At 37.4% G+C, this 21,323-nt stretch overlaps 1 protein-coding gene across 12 annotated transcripts in view; it reads left to right on the plus strand.

Moving 5' to 3' along the window:
* LOC118926497 (chromodomain-helicase-DNA-binding protein 9) overlaps nt 1–21,323 on the plus strand; it is a 293,397-nt gene that overhangs the window by 247,733 nt on the left and 24,341 nt on the right. For 8 of the 12 annotated variants that reach the window (XM_057493237.1, XM_057493239.1, XM_057493238.1 and 5 more), the window contains 9 exons: nt 596–699; nt 1,196–1,313; nt 1,929–1,986; nt 4,885–4,927; nt 6,025–6,244; nt 8,823–9,025; nt 11,685–12,590; nt 13,509–13,672; nt 20,502–20,774. In XM_057493237.1, the coding sequence (XP_057349220.1) occupies nt 596–699; nt 1,196–1,313; nt 1,929–1,986; nt 4,885–4,927; nt 6,025–6,244; nt 8,823–9,025; nt 11,685–12,590; nt 13,509–13,672; nt 20,502–20,774 (2,089 nt within the window). The remainder of the gene's footprint in view (nt 1–595; nt 700–1,195; nt 1,314–1,928; nt 1,987–4,884; nt 4,928–6,024; nt 6,245–8,822; nt 9,026–11,684; nt 12,591–13,508; nt 13,673–20,501; nt 20,775–21,323) is intronic. The other 4 variants (XM_057493241.1, XM_057493244.1, XM_057493240.1 and 1 more) reach the window with 3 other exon arrangements.

A 21,323-nucleotide genomic window follows, 5' to 3' on the forward strand; every position in this document is an offset into this window, starting at 1 on the left:
GATTTTAGTACTTTATTATATTGTCATTCTGCAGCATGGTATTTATATACAGCACAGAAAGAGCACTTTGAATGTTTTAATCAAATTATAGATCGAAAGCTTGCTGTTTTCCTTTACTTGTAAGCTGTGCTTAATTTTTCAGTGTGATCTTCTTAGCAATAGTGGTCTAGAAGAGACATAACTTGTTTTGAAGTCTAACGCATGCCCTCTTACGGCCTCTCACTCTCCTCATATACGAAGTAAATATACCATTTGATTTTTACAGCAAATGATTTTTGTCAAGTTGCTGCCTGACGTAAGACTCTACTTTCCTGTAGAACCCTTTGTCAGTATATCTGAAGTGGAAAGAATATGATTCCCTAGGAGTAAAGTAAACATTTCTTCTGTTGAGCTTAAGAATATTAATTCATTTTCATAGTAACTTTGTTGCGATTATGCAATTTTATAACTTAAATTGGTGATAATTGGAAAATTTTTTTAAAATAAAATAGTCTTTTAAAAAAACTATAAATGCTTTATAAGCTAGGTAGAGTTTTGCTTCCTCTGATTTGTTTGTAATAATTCATAATGCTATATTGTGATTTTTTTTTTTAAGTGACATTGATGTTTGGGTCCCAGAACCAGACCACTCAGAAGTTCCTGCTGAATGGTGGGATTTTGATGCTGATAAGTCACTCCTTATTGGAGTTTTTAAACATGGTAAGTGAGAAGTGAGGTATGTAGTCATCTTCTGTGGGTAATTCAACTAGTTCTGTTTATCGATTTCAAACTACAGATTTATTCCAGTAACACCCATGTTATTATATACCATAAAAAAGCATACACTGCCAAACTATGTCTGTCAGTTACTCTATTTACTAATGAAAGGGTAGTGGATGTGACCTGCCCCTCCTGGTCATGACTCTTAACATAGCTTCCCCTCTCTATGTGAAGTGTGTTGTGTGTGGGTGTGTGCGATCACTTTTCCCTCCTTTTCATTTTAACTGATAAGTTTAACATAAAATTTTAAATACACAGATTGCCAGATCTTGTGATGTTTGTGATAATTTCTAGAAAACACACTTAGCCTATATCATTTTAATATATGGTCCCTTTAGTCCAGGAATATCATCCATCTTAAATATAAGGAATCCTTGTAGTTATACATCTTTATTCTTTTTATTCTTTTCACATTGATAATGGGTGATTTCTCCAGGTTATGAAAAATACAACACTATCCGAGCTGACCCAGCACTGTGCTTTTTGGAAAGAGTGGGAAAACCAGATGAGAAAGCAGTTGCTGCAGAACAGAGGGCAAATGATTTTATGGATGGGTATGTGCATTTCAGAATCATGATTTTTCCATATATCTCTATAAACATCATCATATTCCATGTCAGTGATGTTTTTGTAAATAATGTAAAAGTAAAAGAATTGGAGTTTGAAATTAAAAGAGCTAATAATACTCTTAATAGATTAGCACTTGTCCCACAGTGTGATCAAGGAAGAGACTAGACCTACCCCACAGCTATTCTTGTGATGAGTCCTTAATTTTCCATTGTTAATGGTCATGGCCATTAAAGCTATAAAATTCTAGGAGCATAAGAGGGAAGAAAAAAGCCAAGAATACTACACTTTGAGAGAAGCAGGATGTTCATTATATCTGTTATGTGGCCTTTATTGTTTTTCTTACCAAAGAGAAACTATTTTGAGGTTAATAATACATTTAAAAGTCAATGTGGGAGAAAGAGTAAGCACTAGCTGTCTTCTGCTTGCTATATAACAGCGTTCATGCTATGGCTTGGGCTCCTTGGGCTAAAGAACAGACTCCAGTGTAACCTTTAAAACACACTAAAAAGTTCTCCCAACAGAGACTCCATTTGTTTGTCCTGTGAAGAAAAATTTTAAGTCCAACACAGTAATGGTAGCATTTTTTGGTATTTTAACAGGGATGTGGAAGATCCAGAATACAAACCTGCCCCCACTACTTTTAAAGATGATACAGAGGTACGGTTTGGGTCACATTTTAAAATGCTCAATTCTAGGTATTCTGTGGTTTCTTTAGTTTGCTTTTTCTTCTGTGTGTTTTTCCTTTATATGTTTTCATTATAAATAATCCTCCTGTTACTTAGAAAATTGGCTAAGTTTTAGCAATCAACTTAAGTTGACAGACATCACAAAGCATTCAGAATTTGCCTGGTCTTCCCTTTTAGACAAGCTGTAGGCAGGTATGGACATGTGGATGAAATGTGGCTTGCCCACATGCTACCCCGCTAGCAACTAAGAAGGTGTCTAGGGGCAAAAATCCCAAAACAGAACTAGATACTAAAAGTACTCAGCCAAAGATAAAAACTATACCTGCGTACAGAGCTTTGAAATGGATGGTGGAGCCTGTAGGAATTCTGAGCTCATGTATGGTGCTAAGTGTTCTATTCATGGAAAGTTGAGAAGAAAAAAAGGAGTTGGATGAAAACACAGAAAACCTGTGGAGCAGGGAGCATGATATTGAAAAGACACAAGGAATTTCTCCAGTATTTATGAGAGCGTTGTAAAGACTAGATGATGCTGTAACCATCAGGTGAAATTTGCTGGTCTTCGTAGGCAAGGGGCTTGGATATTGATGCCTATGAAAGGACAAGAGATGTGGTTCAGGCCAGTGTGTAGCAGTGAGAACTGAAACCCTGTGTAAAGTCAAACCCTCAAAGGGCAGTGCTTTTTTTCTGAAAACAGCACAGGGAAACAGAAAGGAAATCTATCTCCCCATGTGCTCTGGGTAGGGGAAAGTCGTTTCCCCTGAGAATTCATAGCCATAAGCCAGCCTTCTTTAGTTATGCTTTGATTCTTTAACTTCATCTGTATGGTCAGGAACCTCAAGCCTAAAACAATGTAAAAAGGGGTCCCAGACTGGTAATAACCCTGAGGCACCTGTAAAAACAAAAAGGAGAAAACAAGAACTGTGGAAGAAACCACCTCATTCAGACTACACTTGAGTCCTGACGATAAAGTCCTCCATTAAGTGAGATCAAAATCCAAAAATTTTTTAAAATACGAGGAACAATGTACTATATGAGTGAATGTTAGCAAATACAACAAAGAACAGGATTACACCGCTAAAAGTTTCTTGCAGCAGATCTATTGAAAACTGCATTTTTCAATGATTAAAGGAGTTAAAGAAATGGAAACTAAAGATACAATTTTGAAAGACTAGGGACATACAAAAAAACATTATACGTAACTTTAGAAGTTGAAAGTACCATCATTAAAATTTTAAACTCACAATATGGTTTAAACATTCTGGAGAAGCAGATTAACACAGCTCGTGAGAAAAAAATGATTTAGAAAATAGGTATTTTAAAATATTTAATCGAAATAATTTAGAAAATAGATATTTTTAAATATTTAATTGATATCTAATAGATAATGATCCATAATGTAGAATGATAAATCCATTTGTTCCCATCAGGAGACAGAAACTGTATGATTTGAACGAGGAAACTTTAGTGTAAGGAGCTACTGACTAATAGGGGATTGAGTAATGAGGGACTGGCTGGTAAGCATCATAGAGGCCTGAGGAAGGGCCCTGTGCCCAGCAGGGTGGACATCCCCACCGCTGCGGCTGTGAGCCCCACAGTCGCTGGGCTACCCAGGCTGCCGCTGGGGCTGCCATGGAAGCGTTTCCTAGGTGTTGCGCTGGAGGCATTCCACTGCAAAACCACCCAAGGGGAGGTTGCTAGGGAAAGCTGCGGGCCACGAGGTACTAAGAGGCTGCCTGAACTGGCAGGAGCTGGACGGAATGTGGCAGCTGAGCCAAGGCAGGAGGAGCTCCCCAGAACCAGGAAGGAAAACCCTTTACCGCCTACGGTGACTCTGGGGCTCCCTCTGCTGACAAAATTTAACGCATACCGGCTGGCTAAGAAAGTATTTAAAGAGCCCATATCCATTTTCTTAGAGCCAATAATATAATAAGTATGATATGCAGTAAATCAATAACCAGCACAATGGAAAATACACAAAACGTTTTAGAGACAAAAAGGCTACCTTGAAGTCTGCCATATGTCTAATAAGCATTCCAGAAGGAAAGACTAGAGAAAATAAGGGAGAAGCCCTATTTTAAGAGCTATCAGCTGAGAATTTTTCCAGCTTGAAGAAAGACATGAATGCTCAGATTCAAAAAGTAAAGTGGATCTTGGCAGGATAAAGAAAATTAAATCCACCCCAAAACAACACATCCTGGTGCAACTGCAGATAATCCAAAGAGAAAAGGTTAAAAGCAACCACAGGAAAAAGACGTACTGAATGAAGATGATTCTAACTTCAGGCTTTTCTAAAACAATAGAAGCAGGTAGTCATTGGCCTAAAATCATCAAGGTTATGACTATGTTAAATTTGTGGTAATGTTGGGATACCTAATTGGAGGTGCTCTGTTGACAAACAAATATTAAATATCCAGTACAAGCAAACTGTTCAAGGCTAAAAAAGAAAAGATTTGCAGGTTATCTAATAATCAAATATGGGAATGAAGAATCTGATAATGGGTATGTAGAATGAAAAAAAACCACAGTTAGCAATAAAACCTAGGGCATATTTATTGTTAGAGGAGGATGGAGAAAAAGAAACTGGCCTAAAACTTAATAGAGGAAAGGAAATAATTTTAGTAAATAGTAACTGGTCTAAAGTATCAAAAGCAGGAGAGAAGTTAAGAGGTGAGAAATGATAACAAGAAATCTGTTTTATTTTTGCTAAATCAGTCATCAGAAATTCTATTGCAAAGAAAGTTCTCTTATAAAGACTATGTAATAGACAAATAAAAGTTAAATATCCAGTACAAGCTCTTTCCTTGTTTCTCTTTTCTCTTACATGTATTGACCCAATTGCCTTATGACAAATTTCTGTTTCTTTTAAAAGGATGATGTTTCCTCACCAGGAGATCTTGTTATAGCAGATGGAGGTAAATTGCAACTATTTCTTTACTTAGTATTAGTGGAAATTAATGTTTCATGATACCATGAAAACAGTAAACTATTACACCATTTTATCTCAGGTATTTATGAAATTTTTATTGAAGACAGTTGTAATCATTATTGGACATGGAAGTTGATTGAGAATTTATTATCTTTAGTTGTCGCAGATTACACAGTGACAGAGCTTTTACAGAATAGAAACTTTGATTATTTCATGGCTTGATTATTAAAGCTGTAAGATTTCAATTAGTTTCTTCTGCCCATTAGGAACCATTCTGTATCACTCAGTTTCTGCAGAGCTTTTCTTTGCAGGGTCTTGCTTCCACTTCCTTCAGATACCAAGGAAGGAACATAGTGTTGGAAGAGTACTGTCCTTCCCAGTTGGCACCCAAGTGGAGCAGTGCCTCACTGTCCATAGTTCCACTAGGAATGAAGGAGTATATTTGCCTAGCATGAATGATTACCCCTTGAATAGTGTATATAATTATAATATTACCTCCCGGAAATAGAAAGTTAGGTCCTGAACATCATTAGTTAAATAAGAAGCTTAAAAGTTACAGGATTGTCACACTGTGTTTTTTAAAATATGTCTTCCTTCCTAACAACTTTTTTAATATTTTGGTTCTAATTAAATTGAGATTAATTTAATACAGAAGGCTTTAATTAAAAGAGCATATAGTATTCAACTTTTCATAGGATTTCAGTTTGACTTTTTATTTAAGTTAAAATACTGAGTATTTGCTAGCCAATAAGATGTACGAGACCTGGAAATTCAAGATCTGTTTTCTGTGCAAGTGAAGTTCTCTTTAAGTGGGTAACATTGTGGTTCTTTATTCCATTTCCACTATGACCTACTTACTTGGAGCTGCTCGTAGTGTTTGTTGTAATGTTTTCAGACCTGTAGTTAAAACTTTCTATGATGAGAGATTGGCTTGGTTTGGTTTCCCACATAGTCAGATTAAAAGTTAAAAGTTCCTTTAAGTAAGGAAATTCTGCCATTTTTGTGAGGTTCATTACAGTATTTGTTTAGGTTTTTGGGTTTTTTTGTTTTGTTTGTTATTGACATGAGTTTCCTTAAATATAGATGGTCATCTGATGGAAGGTGATAAAATTTATTGGCCTACTCAGTCAGCTTTAACCACACGTTTGAGGCGTCTCATCACTGCATATCAGCGTACTAATAAAAACAGACAAATTCAGCAGATACAACCTACTTTCTCAGTGCCTGCCAGTGTGATGCATCCTCTTTATGAAGAAGCCACTCTTAATCCAAAAATGGCAGCCAAGATAGAAAGACAGCAGAGGTAAGACAATAAAAGCACTTATTTTTAATATGTAATACCTAAATATACTGTTTGTTCTGAATGCTTTTCAGGTGTGATTATCTCATCTTGTGAGAGGTATTACCTATATAGGTAGAGAAGTTGGTCAGAGCAAAGTGCTTTATACACATTTACTTGTGTAGTTACACACAAATATGGTCAAACTAGTAAAGATGACTGCAGTGTAGTTACTAGCAATAGTTAATATTTAATCATTCTTTTGTCATGTTTATAGTGAGGTATGAAAAAGAAGCTGCATAGCAAACTCGAGAATTAAATTATCAAAGAAACATACCATTAAACATGTAATGTTTGAATTACAAGAAATAAATTCCATTCTAAAAATTCTTATAAAGAAATAAATTCTTTACAATATGACTTTTATGAAATACAAGAATGTACATATGACAAGTCTGTCTTTGCCTTATACAGAAGATTAACCCTTGTAACTACTGATAGCAAAGGGGAAAAATAGTAGAACTTCTTGCAAGAGACATTGTTAAGAAGACAGACAAGCTTCTCTCATTCCCAAAGCCTTAATTTTTTTAAAAAGCATGAAATACATGGAAAAGAAGAGCAGTGTTTAGCAATAACCTGTCCTCCTTGTTAAACCTCAGTCCTTGGAAGTTCTCTAGAAAATAAATCACTGTTCTTTTGTATTATTTGTAGCACATTTGTTGTAACCAGAATTTAGTCTGAAACGTAAGATTTTAGAAGTTCATAGACACAATCTTCAAATACTACTGCCTCTGTAAATACACTGTTTTGTTTATTTCTTATTGCATAAAAACCCATACCCAAAACCTGGTGACTTAAAACAGTATCAGTTTTTATTTGTCATGATTCTGTGGGTTGACCAAGTGGTTCTTCTGCTTCTCATGATGTTGGTAGGAGTGCTGGAAGGCACGGAATGCCCTTGCTCACACAGCTAGCTGGCTATTGGTGCTGGCTGCCCCCCAGGGGCTCAGAGTCTGAGAGGAAGTATTCCAAGTGGCAGGGGCAGAGGCTGGTTTCTTAAGGACCCAGCTTCACAGTTACAAAGTGTCACTTCTGCCACCTTCTGTTAAAAAAAAAATCACAGGGCCAACCAAGATTAGAAGGAAAGTGAAAGAGGTTGCACCTCTGAATGGGAAGAGTGGCAAAGATTTTGTAGTCATCTTTAATGTACCACATACATTTTCCCTCAGTCCATCAGATCTGGCTCAATCTTCCTAAAATACTAGTTTTATCATGATATTCAGTGGCTCATGATTCAATAGGTGAAAGTCTAATTTCTTAAGCCTTATTAGTTTGAGTCTCTTCAGTTAGGCTTCAGCATGCATTTCTGATTCTATTCACTACTACCCCTTACCCATAATGTCCTACTTATTCTTGACTCAATACCCTAGCTTATTTTGTTCTGGAATACTCTTCTTCCTGTTTTTTAGTGCATATGTAACCCATCCCTAAAACCTCAACCCATGTCCTTTCTCTCCCATTTATTTTTTTCTCAGCCAGTCTGGCTCACAGTATTCTCTGGTTCTCTGCACTTATAAACTACTCATTTGTCACAAGAACATAAAATATTATCATGACATTTACTTTTCCTTACTTTGTCTTGTTTTTCTAAGTTGTAAATTCTTTAAGAGTGAGCACTGTGTCATATTATTGTGTGTCCTGTGTAGTTTTTCAATTCATCCATTCTTTTCTATTCTTACTTTTACCACCCAGGTGCAACATTGATATTATTTGACTGGCTTCCCAGACTAACTGTTGTTGCATCATTACATTAATCTTCTAATGTATCACCACTTTAACAAGAATGCCCTGTTAATGCCTTTCAAACGTCTTTCTCATATGCACTGCCTCATTTATACAACAATCTGTGGGTTAAGCAGGGGAAAGGTTCTAGAAGTAGAGACTTGTGTTTAGATATCTGTGATGTGTGAGGATATTACTCTCTTAAAAGTACCTATAGGAACTTTCAACTGAATAGAGACTATTTTTAGTCAGGCATTTAGAGTATTTAATAATCTCACCCCAACCGTCTTTCCCACTGTTGCCAGTATGAGCCATATCCTTTTCAATCTGGATTATTCATCATTCCCCCAAAATGTAGGTTCCTTCCTACTTATCCTCTGCCCTCTTCCTTAGCATTCCCTCCCAGTTGTAGCCTTCTCTTTGCCACTTTGTGATGCCTTTCTTGATCACTCAAGTCTGAATTGACTGATCCTTCCATCTTCTGTGTTCTACTAAAATTCTTGGTCTCTGTGACATATGGAACTATAGAATACTACCTATTTAGTTTAAAATGTTTTATCTTTTTCCCAATGTTAGAGATCCCATATCTTATGTAATCTTAAATCCCCTGCATATTTTCTCAGTAAATATGCAAAAAATATTCTTATCTGAAGGAAAAGAACCATGGTTGGATGGATAAGTCCACTAGCACTTTAAAATGTTTATAAGGCAATAACCCTGAATTTAATCCTTTTAAATATTAGTTACTTGAAATGTTTTAATTTTTATTAGTTATTATATTCAGTATTGGTAAATATTTATTCAATCTGACTCAAAATAGATGGACAAGAAGAGAAGAAGCTGACTTCTATAGAGTTGTATCTACATTTGGAGTGGTATTTGATCCTGACAGAGGCCAATTTGATTGGACAAAATTTAGAGCTATGGCTAGGCTACATAAGAAAACTGATGATAGTCTGGAGAAATATTTGTATGCATTCATGTCTATGTGTCGGCGAGTTTGTCGCCTTCCTTCCAAAGAAGGTATGTATAAAAATTTTTTTTTCCCTTGTTTTGGTCAAAACAAAATCACTAAAATCTTCAACTCTTATTTCAATACTGGCTCTGGTCCAGCATGTCAGCAATTTTCAAAATTGTAAATTAATTATGCTAAAGATCCTCTATTCATTAATGCTACTATCAAATGAGAATCTAAAGAGAATAAAAGTAAAAGTACATACCAAGTTTTGAGAAAATAGCCAATGTTTATTTAGTATTAGATTTATGATCAGGGAAAGGTGGAAGATAAAGGATAGCTTTTGGTAAACAGAACTAACTTATATTCTTAGCTATCTTACAGGAACTGTGGTAGACGGCTTACTTACATGAATAATTTTACAAGGCATGGGGCCCACCACTCAAAAACATTTCAAAGACTTTTGGTAGAAAAAAACACTGTTGCCTTCAAAAAACAGCTAATCAGAGGTGGTAATGCTCAGCGAAGGCCCTGTTGTGGGGTAAATTTCATTGTCTTTATAGAGCAGAGAAATAGCTCATCTTGTTAGCAATTCCTCTCCGTAATGCTGTGTTAAAAGCAACTGTCTCCATTTTTTGTTGAATATGACTTCTGATTTCCAGGAGCTTCCTACTCCTATTTCATAGTAAAAATATAAATGGCTTATAAAGGGACTTAAATCCCATGTGGGTTTGTTTGCTTGTTTGAATTTTATTTCGCTAATGGTCTGTTCTCAGTCCACTGAATAGAGTAGCTGATCACATGACCACCCAAATACCACATAGTTCGGGGTAGATTTTAGTCTTCTTGGAGGTCTTGTTATAACATGGTCAATGGGTTTAAAAAGACATAAAGCAAAGTGTATTAATTATGGTTGCTAAGAGGCCCTGTTTCTTTTTTTATTTTCAAATTCCCATCAGTTTTCCAAACTTCCTCAGTTCACAGTGCCCTTAGTGTCTCGGTAATTTGTCATAGCACCTGAGGCCAAAAGTTCTGTTTGATAAATAATTAGGTCCAAACTACTTGATAAGTGTTTATGTCCTAACAATCTAGTAATTGCTTGAAAACAAAATGTAAATTGAAAGAAAAAAATAATACCCTTATTTCTTAAATAACTGCAGTTACTTACCAATGGGATGTGTTCACCTTTTGGTCACTGTACAACTATTCACACTCTTGTTTCCTGTTCCATATTTATTTTTACATGGTCCTTGATTTTTTCTTTTAACTTTATTTGAACTATTAGAATCTCAGAAAAGTTGCAGAAGCCACAGGAGTTTCCATATATTCTTCACGTTGCCTCCCCCAATGTTAAAATCTTACATGACTACATGACTAGTTATCAGACCAGGAAGATAATGTTAGCATAATACTATTAACTAAACTGAATACCTAGTCAAATCTTACCAGTTTTTCCACAGATGTCCTTTTTTGTCCCATGATCCCACATTGTATTTGTTTTTTTTCTCCTTAGTCTCTCCTGCAGTCTGTAATGGGTCCTCAATTTTTTCTTCTCCTTCATGGTCTCGATACCTTTGAAAAGTACTTATCAGTTATTTTGCCCCAAATCCCTCAATTTGGATTTATCTTGTGTTTTCACATGATTGGATTGTGGTTATGTGTTTTTGTCAAAAGTACCACAAAAATGATGTATCCTTCTCAGAACATAGTATCATGGAGTTCATGATATCAGTGTCTTACTGCTGATGATCTTGCCCCTGATTATTTGGTTAAGGTAGTTTATGCTGTGTTTCTCCAATATAAATTTGCTCTCATTCTTCACCCACCAAAGTTAAATAATTTGAGGAGATACTTCACTCAAATCCTGTTTCTCCTCAAATTTTTCACCCATTGACTTTAGTATCCATCAATAGAGCTTGTGTGCAAGTTTTTTACTGTGGAATTCTGCAAGGAAGGTCTGTTCGATCTCCCTTATCTGCTTGATCAACTATTTATTCATATCAGTGTGGACTCAGGGATATTTAGTTTATTCTATAGGTCATAATCCAGTACCATCATTCTTTGTTTTGATGCTCAAATTATCACAAAGTTGGCTATTAGGGCTCCTTTAGATGGTCCCTGCATCGTTTCAAGTCCAACACTTTTTTTGGATGCTTCCCAACGACCAGTTTCTCTGCCTGCAAAGATGTGACCTTATCAAAAGGAATATAGCAAGCTCTGTTGTCACCGAACCATCTCAAGCTAGTACTTCATACAGTGTTACCAATGTCCTGGTGTTTCAAATTTTAAGGAAGCCTTTGGTGAGAGTGCACTGCAATATTCCAAGGAATCTTGGTGTGGTTGGGGATATGTGGACTTCTATTTGTCTATGGGGTATTGCTTAACTTAATTTATATTTATAAATGATGTCAAGTAAGTTTTTCTCTTTGATTAAGACATGAATTAGTAGAGGCGTAGCTCATAGGGAATTCAAAAAAGTAAATTCTTAGTTATATTAATGTACTTCTAGAATAATCTTACGTTGTGCTCACTTTCAAAAGATCCAGTGTATATATTTGGTACTTCTTCTTAAAACTTGTATTTTCTCTCATTTAAAAATATTAAAAAGAAATTCTGGAAGCTAGACAAGATACTGAGTAGAGGTACATTTTAGAATTTGCCTTGTTTGTTTTAGATCTGTAATGGAGTATTTTTGAGGTTACTGTTTTTGTTCTTGTTTCAATGTAGAATTGGTGGATCCAAATATTTTTATCCAGCCAATCACAGAAGAACGTGCTTCTAGGACTCTGTATCGCATTGAACTTCTAAGGAAGGTACGGGAACAGGCCCTCCGACATCCACAATTGTTTGAACGCTTGAAGTTTTGCCATCCAAATCCAGACTTACCAGTCTGGTGGGAATGTGGCCCTCATGATAGGGACTTGCTTATTGGAGCTGCCAAACATGGGGTGAGCCGAACAGACTATCACATTCTTCGTGATCCTGAGCTGTCATTTATGGTAGCTCAAAGGAACTATAGTCGAAGCAGGATAGCTCATTCAAGGACTTCTACCCCCCTTTTACAGCAATACCAAGTAGCACTTTCTGCTCCTCTTACCTCTCTACCAAGGCTCCTCGATACTAAAGGTATTATTTTAGAGGATATGAAAGTGAAAAGTGAAAGCCTGAAAGAGGAGCCTCAGTCTTCTGAAGAAGAATCCATGTCTTCTGATGAAACCAGGACACTAATAAAGTCTGAGCCTGTAAGTCCAAAGAATGGTGTCTTACCACCAGCTACCGGAGACCAGAAATCTGGTGGAAAAGGTGAAACAGACCGACGCATGGTTGCAGCCAGAACAGAACCCCTAACTCCAAACCCAGCTTCTAAGAAACAGCGAGTCCACAAAAGAGGATCAGAATCTAGTTCCGATTCTGACTCTGACTCTGAGAGATCATCGTGTTCTTCCAGATCTTCCACCTCCTCGTCTTCCTCCTCCTCCTGTTCCCACTCTCGATCAGACTCAAGTTCTTCTTCATCCTCCTCTTGCTCTTCAGCATCATCTTCATCCTCCTCCTCCTCCTCTTCATCTTCCTCCTCCTCTTCATCTTCATCAGAAGAATGTGACAGTGAAGAAGAGGAAGTCCAGAAGCGAGGTACATGCATAAAGTACTTTCCCTTTATTTTAAGACAACATTTAAAGTGAAAATTACAAGAATTGACTAGATGTTTGCAGTTGTCAGCTTGTTATGTGTACAGATTTTCTTAGAGAAGTACTATTGAAAAGGAAATTAGAACTAGTACACACTCCCTATTCAATATTCAAGGCATTGCAATATGAGTTAGTCAAACAGAGGAATTAGAGATATTACATGATAGTTTGATTTCTTTGTGATTCCCTGAAATTCAGTATTATATTTCTCTTGGAACAAGTTCATCAGTGAACAAGTAAAGACAGTATTCTGTATCAGCCACCAGGATTCTTAGATTAAGCAGTCGGACCAACAAGAGTATCATAGGTACTACTTGGCAGCTTTCTACTCAGAAAGATAATAGGATGGGTGTCCTTGCAGCACTCCCAACAGCACAGGTGCGAGGAAATGAATTGACATTAAGTGGGTGCTAGAGCCACTCTTTCCTAAAGAGCCTTGTTACCCTCCACCCCCGAGGAGCCAGAATCTCTTGTAACAATTCTATAATCATAACTTTGAGAGTTGCCTCAAGGGACATGCCCAGTTATGAGTCACTCCTTATAGAATTACAGTATCCCTTCAGGTATGTATGGTCTTCCAAGTCCAGATGCAGTCTATCGATCAGGAATGCATCTATTTCCAGGAAACAGACCTAGAGTTTTAACTTGAAGGTCAGATTTTCATGCAGAAAGAGATGTTTTGTCCTCAAACCCCTTAATGCCACTTTGCTTTTGTGCTAATTTTTAAAATAGTACTTTATTGTATTCTAAGTGCTTTTTTCCCTTTGCCATTTGTTCTTTTTTTTAATCTATCTGAATTAGATTTAAAAAGCACATGTAAAGTTTTATGCAGTCCTTTTTCAATGGTTATAATTGTTCTTAGCAGAAGGCACCCCTCACATGAAAGCCTATGATGAAGAAAGTGTTGCATCACTGAGCACTACCCAGGACGAGACCCAGGATAGTTTCCAAATGAACAATGGAACGTCAGAGTCTGCTTACCTCTTACAAGGTGGATACATGCTGGCTGCTTCATATTGGCCAAAGGTAAATGAATAATTTCTTGCTAGAATAGGTCACTTACTGGGTATTTTTCTCTGTTAGTTTAATGGTAGATACTGCATTATGTGGAAAAACAGATGACGCATGAAATGTAGGATGGCATTTTGGTGTTAGCTTACCAAGTATCAATTATGGCTATCAGGTAAAATAGGTCTACTTAAGTGTATGTTTCTCAACATAACCCTAGAATATTTAGAGTGAAGACAAATGCTTATGTTCACATACAAGTTAGTATTCAATTACTTCGTTATGAAATAGAATCTCTTTAAAGAAATGTACCAAACCCACGTATGACTTGGCAAAAATGTTAATTTAAGTACATGTATTTTGAGTAGTAGAAGTTGAGATTGGATTAATACAATTCTTTCAGTATGTGACTAGACTAGTAAAAGGGTACTTGCCTTTAGGAATGAGATTGGGAAATGGAAGAGCAAAGAAATCTCTACTTTTATATACTTCTGAGTTGTTTGACTTTTTACTAGGGACCTATACTACTTTTTTTTTCTTCTCATTTTTTATTTTTTTATCATTAATTTACTAAATGTAAAATTACATGAAGAACATTATGTTTACTAGGCTCCCCCCTTCACCAAGTCCCCCACACACACCCCATTACAGTCACTGTCCATCAGCGTAGTAGGATGTTGTAGACTCACTACTTGTCTTCTCTGTTGCATAGCCCTCCCTATATCCCCCCTCCACATTATACATGCTGATCGTAATACCCCTTTTCTTTTTCCCTGCCCTTATCCCTCCCTTCCCTCCCATTCTCCCAAGTCCCTTTCCCTTTGGTAACTGTTAGTCCATTCTTGGGGTCTGTGATTTTGCTGCTGTTTTGTTCCTTCAGTTTTTCTTTGTTCTTATACTCCACATATGAGTGAAATCATTTGATATTTGTCTTTCTCCACCTAGCTTATTTCACTGAGCCTAATACCCTCTAGCTCCATCCATGTTGTTGCAAATGGTAGGATCTGTTTTCTTCTTCTGGCTGAATAATATTCCATTGTGTATATGTACCACATCTTCTTTATCCATTCATCTACTGATGGACACTTAGGTTGCTTCCATTTCTTGGCTATTGTAAATAGTGCTATGATAAACATAGGGGTGCATCTGCCTTTGTCAAACTGGGCTGCTGCATTCTTAGAAATTCCTAGAAGTGGAATTCCTGGGTCAAGTGGTATTTCTATTTTGAGTTTTTTGAGGAACCTCCATACTGCTTTCCACAGTGGTTGAACTAATTTACATTCCCACCAGCAGTGTAGGAGGGTTCTCCTTTCTCCACAACCTCGCCAACATTTGTTGTTGTTTGTCTTTTTGATGATGGCAATCCTTACTGGTGTGAGGTGATATCTCATTGTGGTTTTAATTTGCATTTCTCTGATGACAAGCGATGTGGAGCATCTTTTCATGTGTCTGTTGGCCATCTGAATTTCTTCATTGGAGAACTGTCTGTTCAGCTCCTCTGCCCATTTTTTAATTGGATTATTTGCTTTTTGTTTGTTGAGGTGCGTGAGCTCTTCATATATTTTGGATGTCAAGCCTTTATCGGATCTGTCATTTATGAATATATTCTCCCATACTGTAGGGTACCTTTTTGTTCTGTTTATGGTGTCCTTTGCTGTACAGAAGCTTTTCAGCTTGATGTAGTCCCACTTGTTCATTTTTGCTTTTGTTTTCCTTGCCCGGGGAGATATTTTCATGAAGAAGTCACTCATGTTTATGTCCAAGAGATTTTTGCCTATGTTTTTTTCTAAGAGTTTTATGGTTTCATGACTTACATTCAGGTCTTTGATCCATTTTGAATTTACTTTTGTGTATGGAGTTAGACAGTGATCCAGTTTCATTTCTTACATGTAGCTGTCCAGTTTTGCCAGCACCATCTGTTGAAGAGACAGTCATTTCTCCATTGTATGTCCATGGCTTCTTTATCGTATATTAATTGTCCATATATGTTTGGGTTAATGTCTGGAGTCTCTAGTCTGTTCCATTGGTCTGTGGCTCTGTTCTTGTGCCAGTACCAAATTGTCTTGATTACTGTGGCTTTGTAGTAGAGCTGGAAGTTGGGGAGTGAGATCCCCCCCCACTTTATTCTTCCTTCTCAGGATTGCTTTGGCTATTCGGGGTCTTTGGTGTTTCCATATGAATTTTTGAACTATTTGTTCCAGTTCGTTGAAGAATGTTGTTGGTAATTTCATAGGGATTGCTTCGAATCTGTATATTGTTTTGGGCAGGATGGCCAATTTGACAATAGTAATTCTTCCTAGCCAAGAGCATGGGATGAGTTTCCATTTGTTAGTGTCCTCTTTAATTTCTCTTAAGAGTGTCTTATAGTTTTCAGGGTATCGGTTTTTCACTTCTTTGGTTATGTGTATTCTTTGGTATTTTATTCTTTTTGATGCAATTGTGAATGGAATTGATTTCCTGTTTTCTCTTTCTATTAATTCATTGTTAGTGTATATGAAAGCCACAGGTTTCTGTGTATTAATTTTTTATCCTGCAACTTTGCTGTATTATGATATTAGTTCTAGTCATTTTGGAGTGAAGACTTTAGGGTTTTTTATGTACAGTATCATGTCATCTGCAAATAGTGACTGTTTAACTTCTTCTTTACCAATCTGGATTCCTAGTATTTCTTTGTTTTGTCTAATTGTCATGGCTAGGACCTCCAGTACTGCATTGAATAACAGTGGGGAGAGTGGGCATCCCTGTCTTCTTCCCGATCTCAGAGGAAAAGCTTTCAGCTTCTTGCTGTTCAGTATGATGTTAACTGTGGGTTTCTCATATATGGCCTTTATTATTGAGGGACTTGCCCTGTGTACCCATTTTGTTGAGAGTTTTCATCATGAATGGATGTTGAATTTTCCGAATGCTTTTTCATTATCTATGGAGATGATCATGTGGTTTTTGTTCTTTTTGTTTATGTGGTAGATGATGTTGATGGATTTTCAAATGGTATACCATCCTTGCATCCCTGAGATGAATCTCACTTGGTTGTGGTATATGAACCTTTTGATATATTTTTCAATTCAGTTTGCTAATATTTTGTTTAGTATTTTTGCATCTACATTTATCAGGAATATCGACCTGTGCTTTTCTTTTTTGGTGGGGTTTTTGCCTGGTTTTGGTATTACAGTGATATTGGCTTCATAGAATGAGTTTGGGAGTATTCCCTCCTCTTCTATTTTTTGGAAAACTTTAAGGAGAATGGGTATTATGTCTTCTCTATATGTCTGATAAAATTCCAAGGTAAATCCATCTGGCCCCGGGGGTTTTGTTCTTGGGTAGTTTTTTTGATTACCGCTTCAATTTCTTTGCTCATAATTGCTTTGTTAAAATTTTGTGTTTCTTCCTTGGTCAGTCTTTGAAGGTTGTATTTTTCTTTAAAGTTGTCCATTTTTTCTTCTAAGTTTTCCAGTTTGTTAGCATACAGGTTTTCATAGTATTCTCTAATAATTCTTTGTATTTCTGTGGGGTTTTTGTGATTTTTCCTTTCTCATTTCTGGTTCTGATGATGTGTGTTGATTCTCTTTTTCTCTTAATAAGTCTGGCTAGAGGCTTATCTATTTTGTTTATTTTCTCAAAGAACCAGCTCTTGGTTTCATTGATTTTTTTCTATTGTTTTATTCTTCTCAATTTTATTTATTTCTTCTCTGATCTTTATTCTGTCCCTCCTGTTGACTTTAGGCCTCATTTGTTCTTCTTCTTCCAATTTTGATAATTGTGACGTTAGACTATTCATTTGGGATTGTTCTTCCTTCTTTAAGTATCCCTGGATTTACTTTTCTCTCAAGACTGCTTTCGCTGCGTCCCACAGAAGTTGGGGTTTGTGTTGTTGTCATTTGTTTCTATATATTCCTTGATCTCTTTTAATTTGTTTGTTCATCCATTGATTATTTAGGAGCATGTTGTTAAGCCTCCATGTGTTTGTGAGCCCTTTTGCTTTCTTTGTACAATTTATTTCTAGTTTTATACCTTTGTGGTATGAGAAGTTGGTTGGTAGGATTTCAATCTTTTGTAATTTACTGAGGCTCTTTTTGTGGCCTAGTATGTGGTCTTTTCTGGAGAATGTTCCATGTGCACTTGAGAAGAATGTGTATCCTGTTACTTTTGGATGTAGAGTTCTATAGATGTCTGTTAGGTCCATCTGTTCTAGTGTGTTGTTCAGTGCCTCTGTATCCTTACTTATTATCTGTCCAGTGGATCTATCCTTTGGAGTGAGTCGCATGTTGAAGTCTCCTAAAATGAATGCATTGCATTCTATTACCTCCTTTAGTTCTCTTAGTATTTGTTTCACATATGTTGGTGCTCCTGTGTTGGAGGCATATGTATTTATAATGGTTATAGCCTCTTGTTGGACTGAGCCCTTTATCATTATGTAATGTCCTTCTGTATCTGTTGTTACTTTCTTTGTTTTGAAGTCTATTTTGTCTGATACTAGTACTGCAGCACCTGCTTTTTTCTCCCTGTTGTTTGCATGAAATATCTTTTTTCATCCCTTGACTTTTAGTCTGTGCATGTCTTTGGGTTTGAGGTGACTCTCTTGTAAGTAGCATATAGATGGGTCTTGCTTTTTTATCCATTCTATTAACTCTGTGTCTTTTGATTGGTGCATTCAGTCCATTTACATTTAGGGTGGTTATTGAAAGATATGTACTTATTGCCATTGCAGGCTTTAAGTTTGTGATTACCAAAGGTTCAAGGTTAGCTTCTTTACTATCTTACTGTCTAACTCGCTTGTTGAGCTATTATAAACACTGTCTGGTGATTCTTTATTTCTCTCCCTTCTTACTCCTCCTCCTCCATTCTTTATATGTTGGGTGTTTTATTCTGTGCTCTTTTGTGTTTTCTTTAACTGCTTTTGTAGTTAGTTGATGTAATTTTTTGCCTTTATTTAGTATTTGGTTGGTCTGCTTTCTTTGCTGTGATTTTATTTTCTCTGGTGACATCTATTTAGTCTTAGGAGTGCTCCCATCCAGAGCAGTCCCTCTAAAATACCCTGTAGAGGTGATTTGTGGGAGGCAAATTCCTTCAACTTTTGCTTGTCTGGGAATTGTTTAATCCCTCCTTCATATTTAAATGATAATAATGCTGGATACAGTGTCCTTGTTTCAAGGCCCTTCTGTTACATTGCATTAAATATATCATGTCATTCTCTTCTGGCCTGTAAGGTTTCTGTTGAGAAGTCTGGTGATAGCCTGATGGGTTTTCCTTTGTAGGTGACCTTATTTCTCTCTCTGGCTGCCCTTAATACTCTGTCCTTGTCCTTGGTCTTTGCCATTTTAATTATTATGTGTCTTGGTGTTGTCCTCTTTAGGTCCCGTCTCTTGGGAGTTCTGTGTGCCTCCATAGTCTGAGCAACTATTTCCTCCCCCAGTTTGGGGAACTTTTCAGCAATTATTTCTTCAAATACACTTTTCCATCCCTTTTTCTCTCTTTTCTTCTTCTGGTACCCCTATAATGCGGGTAGTGTTCCTTGGATTGGTCACACAGTTCTCTTAATATTGTTTGATTTCTGGAGATCCTTTTATCTCTCTCTGCATCAGCTTCTCTGAGTTCCTGTTCTTTGATTTCTATTCCATTAACGGCCTCTTGCACTTCATCCCTTAGCTCTTGCATATTTCTCTGAAGATCCATCAGCATGGTTATGTCCTTTATTTTGAATTATTTTTCAGGGAGATTGGTTAGGTCTATCTCCCCATATTCCTTCTCAAGGGAAGATGTCTGGGTTAGTCTGGTCTGGATCAAATTCTTCTGCCTTTTCATGGCGATAGAGGTAGTTGTGTGGAGCTGGTGCATGTGTCGGCTGGGAGAATGTCCCTTCTTGCTGGTTTGTGGCCTTCCTCTCCTGGGAGAACAGCGACCCCCAATGGCTTGTGCTGGGCAGCTGCACGCAGACGGGGTGTCTGATTCTTGCCCAGTCACTGTGGAAGAAGCGCTTCCCAGATGCTGTGGGCGTGGCCACTGCCTCCATGGCAGAGTTGCTCCAGAGGGGGTACAGGCGGGATGCTGTTTATCACTGTAAGAGTCCTCCAAGCTGCACTGCCGCCCAGGGAGTTGGTGCGCCTGGAGTTCCCCAGGATTCCCAGTAACTGGGCTGATTGCACCAGGGCCCTTCTTCCAGCTGTGAGTACCCTGTCCCTTTAAGATTTTCAAAGGGCACTCACTTTCCTTTGTCCATGGGTGCTGGTTGCGGTGACCCGCTCACAGATCTTACCGTCCTGTTTCCCCAGCATCCAGCACACCATGCACTGTGTGTCTGCACTCCAATGCGGATGGCTAGGGCTGGCTATTTTGCAGTCCTGTGCTCCCTCTCCCTCCCTGCTCCGACTCCTCTCCTCCCACTGGGAGCAGGGTGAGGGGTGCGCTTGTGTCCCGCTGGGCCACGGCTTGTATCTTACCCCTTTGCAAGACGCTGGGTTCTTGCAGGTGTGGATGTAGTCTGGCTGTTGTCCTGTGTCTTCTAGTCTCTCTAGGAATAGTTGTATTTGTTGTATTTTCAAAAATATATATGGTTTTGGGAGGAGATTTCCACTGCTCTACTCATGCCACCATCTTGGCTCCACCCCCCTGTATTACTTTTATCATTAAAAGAATATAAAATGGTCTTCATAGTGTAATATTGTTCACCTTCACCAACAGGAATTTGTTCTTGAATGACTTCTTACCGAATTGTAATGTGTGTGTGAGACTGCGTACTTTCCAAACACATCTGGTGTACCTGGGTAAAATGCATCAAGGCTCTGAGCCATTTGATATCCAAAGGTCTGGCCTAATTATTAAAATTACAGTTCACTGTTGCATGCTTTTCCAGGATCGCGTGATGATCAACCGTCTGGACAGTATTTGTCAAACAGTTCTGAAAGGGAAGTGGCCCTCAGCTAGAAGAAGTTACGATACCAACACAGTGGCTTCTTTCTATACCACAAAACTGCTGGACAGCCCTGGTGCAGCTACAGAATATAATGAACCTAGTGTACCTACTCCTCCAGGTGCCGGTGTTAAAGAAGAACACGATCAGTCAGCACAGATGTCAAAGGTGAAGAAGCATGTACGAGAAAAGGAGTTTACAGTGAAAATCAAAGACGTATGTTTATTTTTATTGCCCTAGGACCTGATTGCGATTGCGGTGTGCAGCATGCTTTTCCTGCAGATGGCTGCCTGCTCTTACTCTTACTCTTACTCTTCACATACTTGTTTTCTGGTATTTGGATTGTTTTCTTTTTGATATCCAGGTTCTTAAACTTGAATTTTCTACTAGAAGGATCATCATTAAATACATGTCTCTACCTATACTTCTGAAAATAGTCCTTCTGCTGATCAAGATTCTTTCTTAAACAGTCTGACAAATTCTAATTGTTTGGGTTCTTTTATATAACATTTAAATGCTATGTCAGTGCACTTTCTGTTTTAAACATTCAGCATGCCCTGGTATCAGTAACATTTCATTTGTCAGTATTCATTTGAAGCTAAATTGACTACTCGGTGTCTAAAAGTGGATAATGTCCTTTAAAATGTTGTGTGAATAATGTACATAGAGATACATCTAACGCCAATAGTGTAACAATGTACTAGTCTCATGAAAAACTTCATTTTGGTCAGAAAAGTATATAGCACCTGTATTTTTTTCTTTTAA

The sequence above is a fragment of the Manis pentadactyla genome, chromosome 15, assembly GCF_030020395.1.
Source record: "Manis pentadactyla isolate mManPen7 chromosome 15, mManPen7.hap1, whole genome shotgun sequence".
NCBI classification, from domain to species: domain Eukaryota; kingdom Metazoa; phylum Chordata; class Mammalia; order Pholidota; family Manidae; genus Manis; species Manis pentadactyla.